Source organism: Myotis myotis, unplaced genomic scaffold (genome assembly GCF_014108235.1).
Source record: "Myotis myotis isolate mMyoMyo1 unplaced genomic scaffold, mMyoMyo1.p scaffold_m19_p_1, whole genome shotgun sequence".
NCBI lineage: Eukaryota > Metazoa > Chordata > Mammalia > Chiroptera > Vespertilionidae > Myotis > Myotis myotis.
In genome coordinates, this window is record NW_023416313.1 from 63647843 (window position 1) to 63661888 (window position 14046).

Consider the following 14046-nt stretch of genomic DNA (forward strand, 5'->3'; position numbering starts at 1 on the left):
GATGATGTCCATTCCATCTTTTGGTTGTATTTTTGAAGTGGTTGTGCGAGGCAGCAATCTCCGGTGTTTACCTATGCCGCCATCTTGGTTTCTCGAGTCCTCTTGCTGCTTTTAAGATTCTCTTTGTCTTTTGCCCTTGGCATTTTAATTATGATGTGTCTTGGTGTGATCCTCTTTGGGTTTCTCTTGTTCTGTGCTTCCTGGACTTGTATGCTTATTTCTTTCACCAGGTAGGGGATGTTTTCTGTCATTATTTCTTCAAATAGATTTTCAATATCTTGCTCTCTCTCCTCTTCTGACATTCTATAATGTGGATGTTGGTATGCTTGAAGTTGCCCCAGAGGTTCCTTACACTATCTTCATATTTTTGGATTCGTTTTTCCTTTTGCTCTTCTGGTTGGGTGTTTTTTGCTTCCTTGTATTTTATGATTTGATTCTCTGGATATTCTACTCTACTATTGAATCCCTGTATATTATTCTTTATTTCAGTCAGTGTATGCTTAATTTCTGACTGGTCCTTTTCCATGTGCTTGGCATTCTCACTGAGATCCATGAAAGTCTCACTAAGTCCCTTGGAGATTTCTAGAAGATTCTTGAGTAACCTTATAACTGTGATTTTGAACTCTATATCCAGTAGTTTGCTTTCTTCCATTTTTTTTCATTTGTGACATGTTTCTTTTTCTCTGCATTTTGGCTACTTCCTTGTGTTTGTTTCTATGTATTGGGTAGAGCTGCTATGTCTCCTTGAGTTGGTTGAGGGGGCCTTGTGTAGTAAGTGTCCAATAGGGCCCCCTTCCCAATCACCTAATTTGGGAACTCTAGTTGCACCCCTTTGTGGGTTGTAAGCACAGTCTTGTTATAGTTGAGATTTGATTGCTGTTGGTGTCACTGGGATGAATTGACCTTCAGGCCAATTGGCTATGAGGACCAGCTGCAAATATAGTGGGAGAGCTGCTATGTAGGAAACACCCCTCTGGAGAAGTACTTGCTTCAGTGGGGCTTTGGTGCTCACTGAGTCTTCCCCTTGATTGTGTCACTTATGGATGTGTAGAGTTGTAAACTGGTATGGTGTGACACTGCCCACTGGGTCTCACATTGGCTCTTGGGTCTCCAGGGCAGAGTATAGGCAGCCACTGCCTGAGGCCACCCAGCAGGAGCTACAGAAAGATATGAGATTCCTCTTCTTTGTGTTGGGTTTGGCAGTGCCCAGAGGAGGCCCAGCTGTGAAGCAAGGCAGGCTGGTGCTGGTACCGGGTTTGGGGCCTTTTATTGATAGGTTTGGGGATCCCTGACCCAGGTGTAGCTTATTTGACATATTTTAGCCTGGCCATTCATATGCAAAAGCCATTGCACACAGCTTGGGTGGGGTTGTAAATTGGATGAGGTGAGGTCTCAGGGAATCATTGGGGTGGAGCAAACAGAAATGGCTGCCAGTCAGCCCTGCAATTGAAGAGGTCCCAGCATCGGAACAATGATTCCTGTAAGCACTTCCATCTGAGAAAGCCACCCCAAGTTTCTTCCCAACGCCAGACAATCCAGTTCCTTCTCAGGTGGGTCTCCAGCAGCCTCTGTGTCACTGAGCCCTAATCGGCACTGGTTTTTACAACCCATAGTTATGGGGACTTCTTTTCCTAGCTTTGGAACCCTGGGCTGGGGTCTGGTGTAAGGCTGGGACCCCCTCACTCCTCCGGGCGGCCTCCACAGAGACGATCTCTCTCCCAATTAAAAAAGTGGCACATGTGGGTGCTGGACCAGCCCATTCCGTGTCTCCATACCTCCTACCTGTCTCAGTGTGCTTTCTTCTTTACCTCTCTAGTTGCAGGACTTCCATTCAGCCAGCTTTCTGGAAGTTCTTGATGATGGTTGTTCTGTATTTCAGTTGTAATTTTGATGTGGTTGTGGGAGGAAGCTAGTACAGGCCTTTGCCTAAACTGCCATCTTGGTCTGTCAAGGGTATGTTTTTTATAAGAAAAGTTCAACTTCTCAAGATTCCCAAAACACAAATAGAGCTAAACTAGAAAAACAAGAACTCAAAGCCAGTTAGGGCTTTCTCTATGCCTCTTCCTCTATTCTCCTCTGAAAATGTATGCTATTAATTGAGGTCAAAATGACTTAGTGGGTTCTAGGCTAAACTGCCTTGTTTCAAATCCTGGCTCTTTCACTTGCAACTGAGTGACCTAGAACAGGTCAATTAAGCTCTTTAATCCTCTATTTCTCATCTGTTAAAATTATAATAATTATAGTACCACTCTGATAGGATTATAGCAAAGAAGTATAAGTGGTATCCAGAGCTTGGCATAATGCCTACCTCCTAGGAAGTCTTCAATAAAGGGGAACTATCATTATAAAATGAGATATGTCAAGAGCTGAGCTGGGAAGAACTGAGCTGCCAGGTGTGAGAGTAGTCGATTGAGACACGTCAAAATGAAAGTACCAATCAAGCTGTTATTCACTTACTGCCGTATGAAAAGCAAGCCTAGAGGAAATTTCCAGGCTCTGCCAGTGCTCCGTTTCCCCCCTCCTCCCCACATACAGAATGGCACCAGGCAAAAGTCCGTTATACGGGCACAGATGCGGAGAATTGTCTCACTGCTGAAAGCGAACCCTGATCAAAAGGTTCCCTCCATTTTATGGACCCGGGGTCAGGGTGGGGAGGGAGAAGAGACAGGAATGGAAAGTTACTGAGGTTTAAGATAGAGAATAGTGTCCTCAAGGTTACTCCCTCTTCTGAACTCTTGTGGGAGGCTTCAGCCCAAAGCTCGATAGCTCTGAGTGGAGGCCCCTGGGCTCCGCATTCAGATATCACGTAAAAGCATGGCCAGCCAAAGGGGCCTGAGTTCTTGACTGCAACTTTGTTTCACAGGCCTGTCAGGTAAAGCCTTTGTAATGGACTCTGTCAGGCCTGAAAAACCATTCTTTGGTTTTAGCCCAGGAGCCGGACTCCTCAAAGAGGATTCTGGCTTCACCAGCATGGCTCAGTGGTTGAGCATCAACCTATGAACCAGGAGGTCACAGTTCAATTCCCAGTCAGGGCACATGCCCAGGTTGCAGGACTCCATCTCCAGTGGGAGGCATGCAGGAGGCAGGCAATCAACGATCCTCTCTCATCATGGATGTTTCTACCTCTCCCTCTCCCTTCCTCTATAAAATAAATAAAATATATATATTAAAAAGAAAAAAAAAGAGGGTTCTGTTTTCTTGAAAGGGTTTTCTCCTAGATGAGAAATGTTTCATCCATAAAATTTTATATTTTATGGGTATTTTTTGGTTCTCTTTCTAGTGAAGTAGTATAGGTACAAGCCTTAAAATGAGGCCTAGAATATAAGAAGCACCTAGCATAGGTTGTATATTACTCTTATTTTTAGTATTGCTATTGTTGTTATATAATTGTTGAAATTAGAGCTCTAATATGACAACTTATTCTCTACAGAGTTAGGTAATAATCAATCTTCATACTTGAAGACTTTTATAAAGCATTTCTTGATCTTTATTACATAAATCTGTGAGAACAGGTCACAGGAAGATCATTATTACACACCTTCTGCACCCAGGAAGAATGAGAGTTGCTAATTCACATTCCAAATTAGGAAAAAGTTAAAAAGCTCAGCTATGAGCTGGCAGAACAGTGTCTTGGCTATATACATATTGAGAATCTCATATAAGGCATTGTTTAAAAAACAATCAACAATCACTGCAAGACATATTCAGTTTCTTCTTTTAAACCTCACCTAAATTTGTTTAGTATTCAATAAAAATTGGAGCCCCACTTTGTGCCAGGAATTACGTATTTATTCAAGGGGAAGACAAAACAGTAATTTTTTTTCTGATCCACTTAGAAAGTTACAGATAATTGGTGCAATAAACATTAATCATATAAAATATAAATTAAAATACTTAACTGAGATATTAGCATAAAAGAGGAAAATATGATGCCGTATTGGAGTGACATGAGCGAGCCTAGGGGTAGGGACAGGCGGTCAGGGAAGATTACCCTACGTTATGGATAGTCACATTGAAACTTAAAGGATGAGTAAAATACATAAATTGTTGAATAATGGCGATGTCTAAGTTTCTTCTAATCAAGGAAACTATGTTTCTAAGACCATTGTTTTGTTTTTTTTTAAATTTGGCTATAATTTGGAATCATCTTGGAGATGGAGTTAAATGGATTCAAGATATTTTTTAAGGAGGTGAAATTGGTAGATTTCAATTAATTAAACATGAGAGGTGGTAAGACTAACTTCTTGTTTCTGAGTAATGGAACTAGATGGATGGTAAGGAGTAGATTATGAGCTTCATCTTTTAGATATTAGAGGTGCCTTTGATATATCTAAGTAGAGATGTTGAAGAGAGCAGAATATAAGAAAAATTTTCATCTTGATTTTAGATTGGGAACAAAGATCTAAAGTGCAATAGACTTGCTTTACATTAAATATGGTACATTTATATTAGCCTTGTAACTTTCATAAAAATAATTATTTTACTTGTACAAAACACTGTAATAGGTATGAGACACACAGAGATGATTAAGGTGGTGTCCCTGACCTTAAGTGATTAATTATTTAATGGAAAATATAGGAGAAAAGATGGAGAATTATAATGTGATTTTAAAATGAAGATTCCCTTTAAAGCATCTCAAGGTAGAACCAAATGAAAGAGAAGAAAATACAGCAACTTTTATCTGGTTGTAATCATTAAATGTTAATCTATTACTAGGAAATATAATATTCTGATGAGAAAGAAAACAAAAACTGGTAGAAGTTTAGCCTTGGGAATCACCCTGAAGAGTCACGAACATTGTCAAGATTACAATATGATAGTAGCCTCAGATTGGGATATTTTGTTTTCATTCAGCTAGAACTGGAGAGCCAAAAAATAAAAATAGGAGAGTATAGAGGATAGCAGGAATTTTAATTCATCCATTTGTTGATTAGATATCTATCAGGACCTACTATGTATCAATATACTAATGCTATGATAAGGGGTAGGAGTACAAGAGTAGACAAGGTAGTCATCATTCTGGCTTCACAGAATTTATAGCTTCCTATAATATATAAAACTAGGGGTCCCTCAGCGTGGCCTGAAAGGATTGGGCCAAAACCAGCAGTCCTATCCTGCCTGCTGCTCCTGCTCATCCCAGCCCTGCTGCGCCTGCTGCAGGTTTGCACCCAGTCAGTCCTGATCTGGAGAGGCTCTCTCTGTCACAGCAGTTCTCGCCAGCAATGAGCACTGTGTGTGGTGCCTGTCAGTCAGCTGAGCAGGGCTCCCACTGTGGGAGCGCACTGACCACCAATGGGCAGCTCCTGTGTTGAGCGTCTGCCCCCTGGTGGTCAGTGCACGCATCATGGTGACCGGTTGTTCAGTTGCTTAGGCTTTTATATGTATAGATAAGAAAAATAAAATAGCTTGTTTATTTAAGAAAGTGTCCCTAGTTAGATTTTTTCAAAGGAAGTCAGTAAAATTGATGTCTACAGTCTGTAAGGTCAAGTAATCATCCTAGAACAGTGGTTCTCAACCTTGGCTGCACATTAGAATCACCTGGGAATCTTTTTTAAAATCCTGATTTCTGGGCCTCATCCTCCAGAAATTCTGTTTCTTTGTTACTAATGTTGTGGCCCCACCCCATAACAAAGAAACAGAATTTCTGGAGGATGAGGCCCAGAAATCAGGATTTTAAAAATATTCCCAGGTGATTCTAATGTGCAGCCAAGGTTGAGAACCACTGTCCTAGAAGATGGCACTCCTGGGTGATAGGGAGTTTTAGAGCAGTGTTTCTCAATCTTGGCTACAGATTAAAATCATCTGGAAAGACTTAATAACCACTGATGCCTTGGAACACCCCTGAAAAGTCTAATTTAATTGTCCTGGCATTGGGCTGAGGCATCAGAGTTTTATTGTGTGTGTGTTTTTTAAGCTTTCAGGTGATTCTAATATGCAGCCAAAGTTGAGAACCATAGCTTTGAGCATACTCCATCACTGAAATTAGTGGCTCCAGGTGCTAAGGCTGAGTAAGGAGCAAAATACTGATTGTGTAGGAATAACAATGATCACCTCTTTAGTTTTTATGTACCACAAACATTTCTAAACATATATTAAGCCAGTTATCACTCCCACCAGCCCTGTGAGGAAGTCACTTTTACTATTCCCATTTGAGAGGTGAGAAAACTGAGGCCCAACATGACATGCCTGCCCAGCAGCATCAGACTAAGTAGTCTGGTTTTGTAGTTTCTGAACAAACAGACTAGTAGTGTAGTGTAGTTTAAACACTACAATATGTTACCTCTAAATATAGGGTAACTAGAGGCCCAGTGCACGGGATTTGTGCACTGGTAGGGGCATGGCCTGCGGGGATCAGCCCACTGTGGGAGCGCAACTCATTCTAGTCAGTCAAGCAGCTGTGGATCCACCCTTTGAGTGGTTGCTCTCTGGTCCGGCATCTTCCATAGAGTTGGAGCACTCGTCTCTCCAGAAGACCGGGTTGGGGCCGGGCCCAGGGACAATAGCACTGAGATGTGGCGGAGTAGGCCTCAGTCCCGTGGTGGCCACGAACCTGCCTCACAGCCTCCGGGGTCAGCTCTGCGAGCCCAGTGGCAGCACTGCACGGCCTTCAGGTGTCCGGAGGAAGTGGCAGGGAGCGAGGAGTAGGAGCCTGGGGCAAGGAGGCGATGATCACAGCTCAGGTTCCTGCCCGTCAGCCCGGGGTTTGCAGCGGGAGCAGCTGCTCATCCCGGTAAGTCGAGCGGCACTCCCACTGTGGTAGTGCACTGACCACCAGGGGCCAGCTCCTGCATTGAGAATATGCCCCCGATGGTCAGTGCATGTCATAGCGACTGGTTGACCTGTCATTCTGGTTGTTCTGCCGTTCGATCACTGGGCTTTTATTTTAGAGGATAGTAAGTTTGCACCAAGAAGAATTATAAAAGAAGAGAAAACATGAGAATCAAAAAATATCATTAAATCAGTTAAATACCAGTTGATAACTGAGAGTGGCTACTATAGCTGCATAACAACTCTGAGTTATTTTCATATATATGAAACAGAATACCTTTGAGCTATTTTCATATATATGGCTTCTCTTGTTTATATTCTTTATTTGTGGAAATCACTTAAGTTCATCTTGTATATTATTACATACAGCAGAAGGGTTGTTTGTTTTTTTTCAGCAGTAGTACAGGGAAATATAAATGGTTGAATCAGGAGATTTTTTTTCCCTGACTTTCAAAGACATTTTATCCTGAAGAAAACTCTAGTGCTAATGCTATTGCACATAATCTAAAGAACAGCCATTATTTCATGGTAATGACCAAACTGTAGGAATAATCACCCCCTAGGGAGCAAGTCTGACAAAGTGAACTGATTTTGCAGGTGGAAATTCCATACAGAACATTATTATTAGAGGGATTCCTGTCACACTACACTCCTATACATGTCCAAGAGGACACCATTCCAATTTAACTCTATAAATTGTGTTCAACCTGCCATATGTATTTTTTTATTCTTAAAATCCATTACAGAGGTAATATCTACCAAATAAAAGCTGTGCATTTCTAAATAGTTGGCTTTCAGCTGCATTGCCTATGCCTTTGTTGCTCCTTCTTTTCTTTTGAAGGCTGAGAAAGCAAATAAAGGAAATGTAGTCGCTGGGAACACACAGCCTTCAGACAGTGGATACTTGTCCTGCAGCTGGAGATTTGGTGCTATGGTTAGGCTTCGTTTGTTCCATATGAATACAAGCTAATAAATGTAGGGAATTCCATTTGGCACCCAATTAAGAGCTCTCTTGACTCCTGTTATTAAAGCCAACAGGCTATTGAGCGTAAAATTAAAGTTGAACAGTTCAGCTCTTTTTGACATTGTAACACTGGCTGAAAAATAAGGATGTAAGTCAGATATCATCTTTTAAAGCCCATGGACAAATGAAAAGTGAAAACATTGGAGGAAAAAGAGTAAACACCTAAAACTTGAGCATTTACTAATGACATAACATGTAATGTTAAGAGCATTCTACTATTCTCTTGCAAATACATCAAGCAGTTTGTTGAACACAAGATATTACATTGATTTTAACAGAAAGCTACAAGATTATTATTGCTAAAGCTCCAATGAAGGAGATAATTAAAGCATTAAGCATTTTTAAGCTTTGGAGATGACTTTAGGCAATAACCAGAACATACTATAGGAAATCAATATATTGTAATTGAATGGAATTTTTTTTTTTTAAGTTGTGCATCCTTTTAAATTTCCTCTGGATTGTCAGACCATAGAAGATAGTGAGTCTAGTTTTCCATCAGCCATATGACTTTCTGGAAATATCATGTGCTGCAGGGGCCACTCTATTATTATTTACTTAGAAAGAGCTCAACTGAATAATAGTATTGGGAGATTTTGTGGGCATTTTCTTTACTAGTCTTTGGCTTCATTGTTTAAAACAATAAAAGACAGAAAGAAAAGCAAAAACACAACCAGACAAAAACAACCTTCTTCACATAGCCAGGGAAGCCAAGTTAATGAAATTTCAAACAGTGAACACAGAAAAGTTGTTAGATAAGCCTCTCATTTGAACCTAAGTGAAATTCTAATTGTAATCAAACGCTATGCCTGTCAATCTTGCTATGCTGCAAGGAATACGACCCATTGTAGATACAAATTCAATTTGGATCTATGTGAATTCATTATTATTGCCTGTGATTGGAGGAAGAGTTATTACAATCAAACAGAACAGCTTGAAGTGAACCTCTGGGAGGTGAATGGATATGAACAGAAATTAAAGAATCTTAAAACTTGAGAAATCTTTCAAAAAGGTGTGGATAATCAACATTTCCTTGTGTGTTGCTGATGTTTACTTCATCTTTGGCCTTTCGTATACATTTTGAGAAGCACTGTCAGGCCTTAGAGTAAATAAACTATGTGCCATGCTTGTATTTACAAATTTGATCACACAAAGTAGAGATTTCCAGAAATATTTTTTTCAGAATATCTTGTCTACTTCATATTTCTACTCCTTTCCTTATTTTATGAAATGCCTCTTGATAAAATATATCCCAGTGGAAAGAGCAGAACCTCTTGATACCAAGCTGCCCCTTCAGTAAAATAGTAGTGATACCTTTCTCATAGGGTGGTTCTGAGAAGTAAACTAGTATCAGCAAAGCTCTATGCACTGTCTCTGTGTCATAATAAGTTTTATAAAAATAATGATGATTTTGACTTTTAAATTGTATTACCAAAATGTGAAATCATTAGCTATTATATTGAGCCAGCCATTTAACAGTTCTGAGTCTGTTTCCTTGACAATAAAATAGGAATAATATCTTCTCTGCCTACCTTAAATAGATCACGTTGACAAAAAGAATGTTTAAACTACAAAACAGCACCACAATTAAAAACACTGAGTCTGAACTTTAAAAAGCACTAGTTTAAATCCTAGTTTTCTCTCTTAGAAGATATGTGACCTTAGTTGGGTACTTAGTTTCAATGCTTATAATGTAATAATGATAACAGTACCTTCTCATAAACTTATTTTGATGCTTAAATGAAATCTTGTACGAAGAGTTTAGTACCATGGCTGGCATATAGAAAGTATTACAAAAACTGTAAAAATGATTGTTCTTTTCTATATAGGAAATAAGTATTACTTTATTTTCTTAATACATTTTTGTTATACCCATTGTTGATATCCAATGAATGGATATATTTTTATTTCTAGTTTTCCAGAGAATTTGTATCTTAAACTTTCTATACCTCAAAATTTTTTCTCTGAAAATCCTAGTTCTTGCTGTCCACAGCTAACATTCTGCTAACATTAAGTATTGGAGTCTGTGCATATGAAGAACTGAGTTAAGTAAAATGAATCACCAAACCTAAAATACAGACTGCTGTTACTTAGAGCAGGAATAACTTTATAAGTGATATAATCAAAACACATATGAATCTGATAGAGAAAAATAAAGAAAACAAGAAATAAATGAATGGAAGGAAAGATGGAAGAAAGGGAAAAAAAGAAAATAGAAAGGTGAAAAACCTTCATCAAGCAGAGGAGAAAATTATGTCTAATAATAAATGTGGGAGAATCTGGCAAAAAAATTAAAGTACATAAGTACTTATATCAATTTATTTACTTGACCACCATTCACACACTTGATATTAAAAGTAAAACTTTAAGGAAGGACTTCGATTGGCTTAGGTCACATACACTATCATTAGCAATTGCTAAAGTCAGAGTCATGAAAATATTGGATCATTTGGAACACTTTTCTAGGATTAAAAAAGAAAACTGTTCTCCAGAAGTCCAAAGGGATGGGTGTGGTTGGTCAAGACATGGCCACTGGAAGAATCAATGTGAATAAAATAAAAAGAGAGGGAAGAAACATCAATATGGTACAAATAATGCTTAAGTCATTGCCTAGGTCTGAAGACAAGACATATCTGCCTACTTTACCTACTTCAATTACGTTTTTATTGTTAGTTCAAACCCCCCAATGCTAGAGTATTTTGGAATTTTTAAACCATTGGCTGTATTTAGTTATGTTGAAGGGAGGACAGATTTAAGAAGCTTGAAATTATACATTTTAAAATGTTTGTCCAGAGCGCCACTGAAACAAACTGCTCAGCAAGTTTTATTTATTCCAGTGGTCAATATTTTGACTAGTCAGTACACCAGAATACTGTGGTCAAGTTTGGCTCAAATATATGTCATTTATTTGGGCAAATTGACAATACGTCTACGAAACTCTAAATAAAAACAAAAACTCAAAGGGAGAAAAAAATATGAATTTCTCTGTTTACTTTGGCAACTTAGACATATTTATCTCTGAACAAGATGATGTAGTAAAAGCTATTCATTCAACTTAGAATTAAGCACTATAATTATAAAATGGATAGTGTTAGGTTTGATAGAGCAATTGAGTTGATACCCTTCCCCTGGGAACTGGCTTTTCAGGTCATTTCACTATGGACATTCCCTTTGCTGAAGACCACTTTTCACTTGCGGTGACTACATTTCATTCTCTCCCCTCCGGGTATGCATAAAGAAGTCTCTGCACAGAAAAATCCTGCCAAAAGTCCTTTCACAGCCACTGAATCCCCTCACTGGTGTGCAGATGATGGAATAAATTTGTAATCCCTCACCACTCTGGCCTTGTGCGTTCCTCCTTTGGCGACCTAACAGATAGCACATTAGAAATTTAGATCCTCTCTTAATATTGTAGATCACATTTTTCATGAATACTATTTGGTCTAGGAAAATGAAATCTTAAAAACATAATTAGAAAAAGTACATATCAAGGAATATAATTGAGGATAGAATTTGGTTGACCTCAGAAGAGAACAAAAGCTCAAAAGAAATTTCATGAGTTTTTAACATTGGCAAGAGGACTACAATATCGCTGATAATTAGACTTCCAACACATTTGGATTTGCTAATTGGATCTGTTCTAATTAGACATTTTGTGTAATAAAGAATGACATATCATTGTATGAATTTAATATGCTTTTACAGTTGAAACCAACAAATCAGCAGCATTTTCCAAATTATTTTAATAAGAAAAATGCTGACTTTTTGTTTATATTGTGGCATCCCTTTCTCTTAAGATATACAGGGTGGGGTAAAAGTAGGCTTACAGTTGTGAACATGCAAAACACAGAGTTTATTCTTGTATTATCATTTATTAATTATTGTATTATTTCCCATATGAACAACCGTTAATCTGCTTTTGCCCCTCCCTGTATTATATGCACTTTAGTTTTCTTAATTTAACTCCTTTTGGGGAGCTCAAAGAGAAAATACAGTTTTAATGGAAAGCACCTAAAGCATTTATTTGTTAGGAATAGTTGCCAGTGTATTGATTTTGGAAACCACAAATAAAATGCAATACAAGGAAATAAATCACAGTCTTTAAAAGGAAGCAGCACAAATCACCATGTGCCCCTACAAACCATTCAGTTAATCCAAACGTCTCTGAATATGACTGAAGGTTGGTCACATTTTCAAAGCATCCAAATGTGAAAGCTCATGGATCTGGCATCAGGATTAATGGCATGACATTTCTCCCCAAGATATACATTACAACGTTCTCTTTGCAGCTTTGCTTCTCGAGCAGTTATCTGCTCATTCAAGTCACCGCATCTCTCTTTTCTTCTTATTTCCGAATTGAGAGTCATCCATTTTTATCCTGTTGTGATTTATAGGTAGTAATTTCAAAGCTGGTAGTCCTCAGAGTTTGATATTACAAGAGATAAGAACTACATGAAGATGTAAAATTAAACTAGTATTTTGAAGAGTAAAGAGCAGTGAATCATGGCAAGACTAAGGGGAAGGCTGCTGCCAAAATTACCCAAGTAAATTGATAGCACTGACAAAAAAAAAAGCAAATTATATTGTTTTATGTACTGTGAATATTTGAAATCGACAAAGCCATATACATGACTTTTACTCAAATAAAAGCAGTAATCCTTTTAACCACATTAAAAATCTTCTTGTTTTTCCCCCAATAAAAGCAGTGTAAGATGTAATTAAAACCATTGAAACTGTAAAAAAGCTAACTTGTGCAGTAATTGATCTATTAGAACTGACATTATGCTAGAATTACATGCGCTATTATTTTTCCAATTAGTGTATTCCTGGGACTGTTATTGGTGTGTTTGTAACTTCTCATGAAGTCAGATATCTTCAACAAGTCTCCTAAAGCACGTCCGGTCCTGTCGTATGCCCTGTGATGATACGTAAAAGCAGGAAATAGTGTTTTTGATCGCTCATTTGCTGGTAAAAAAAGAAAGCCTGCAGAGGACCCTTCCTGTATCAGTTATTCCAAGATCTATCACAAAGTTCTCTGGAGGGTCTATATACACAGGTGACTGGATTGTTCTTCAGGCGGAAAAGTGACCAAGCCATTTTATCTTCCAGCTTGGGTGCTGGAATCCTGTCACAGGGCTGAACGGGTCGCTGACTGACAAGAAACTGGAGAATAACATGCGCGGCGTGGTCCTCCGCGTGGTGACCGTGCTGGTAAGTCTGACCCGAGCCTTGTGGTTTTGGCTTCTAGAGGTTAATGTATTCTTCATTTCTTTATGTGTTATTAACTGGTGTCATAATCTTAAAAGAGCTTCAGCAAATACTGGCTCTGCTCTTTCTAAAATATTTTCAATGGTTATGTTTTCTAGCCTTCAATTTATGTGGATCAGAATCAGGTTTTTGCAGGCTCTTCTTTAAATTGCACTACTTTTTGTCAGTCACCTTCATAAACATTTTAGGCTTGAATTCCCTCCTTCTACAGTTTCTTACACATGGTAAAGTGAAGGTATCCCTCAGGCATTCTCTCACTGAAACCCTAGAGTCGTGGTCGGCAAACCTCGGCTCGCGAGCCACATGCGGCTCTTTGGCCCCTTGAGTGTGGCTCTTCCACAAAATACCACGTGTGGGCGTACACGTACAGTGCGATTGAAGTCGGTAATTTGTGGAAGAGCCGGTATTTTGTGGAAGAGCCACACTCAAGGGGCCAAAGAGCCGCATGTGGCTCGCGAGCCACGGTTTGCAGAGCCGCAGTTTGCCAACCACTGCCCCAGAGTATGCAAAAATGTAGGTAATTGTGCCAAAGGTTGATTTGATCAAAGTTGTACATTCAGTAATACTGAAACGTTAGCAATAAACTAAGTCAACACTTTTTCAGTTAGGATCTACTTCAAAAGAAAGGCCATCCAATTGTTTAATAAATATTTATTGATTATCAACTGTATTCAAGTTCAGTGCTAATTACTGGGTAAACTAATGAATGAAATAAATATTATTTTGTCTTTTAGCTCTTATCTAGTGATTCTGTGAATATTAAACGGGTTATACTTATGAAACCTGTACTGTAATTCCATTCACTTGTTAGAAAAACCAATAAATAGTAAATTTTATTAATTTATAAATTATTTTCTCCCATAATAACCATAAAATAAGACAGTAACAGAATTATTCTTAAACAGTAAAATTCTCAAATAGGTACTGTGTAAATGCCATAAAGCATGAAGACATGCGCTCCCCCTGGCTATTTCAGTGAGGTTGGCCTT

The 14046-nt window shown here is 38.6% G+C and overlaps 1 protein-coding gene across 1 annotated transcript in view; it reads left to right on the plus strand.

Annotated features, from left to right (window-relative positions):
- The window catches only part of GRID2 (glutamate ionotropic receptor delta type subunit 2), a 1375820-nt gene that overhangs the window by 972666 nt on the left and 389108 nt on the right, over window positions 1–14046 (plus strand). The window contains exon 9 of the mRNA XM_036339775.1: window positions 12899–13000. Within this exon, the coding sequence (XP_036195668.1) occupies window positions 12899–13000 (102 nt within the window). The remainder of the gene's footprint in view (window positions 1–12898; window positions 13001–14046) is intronic.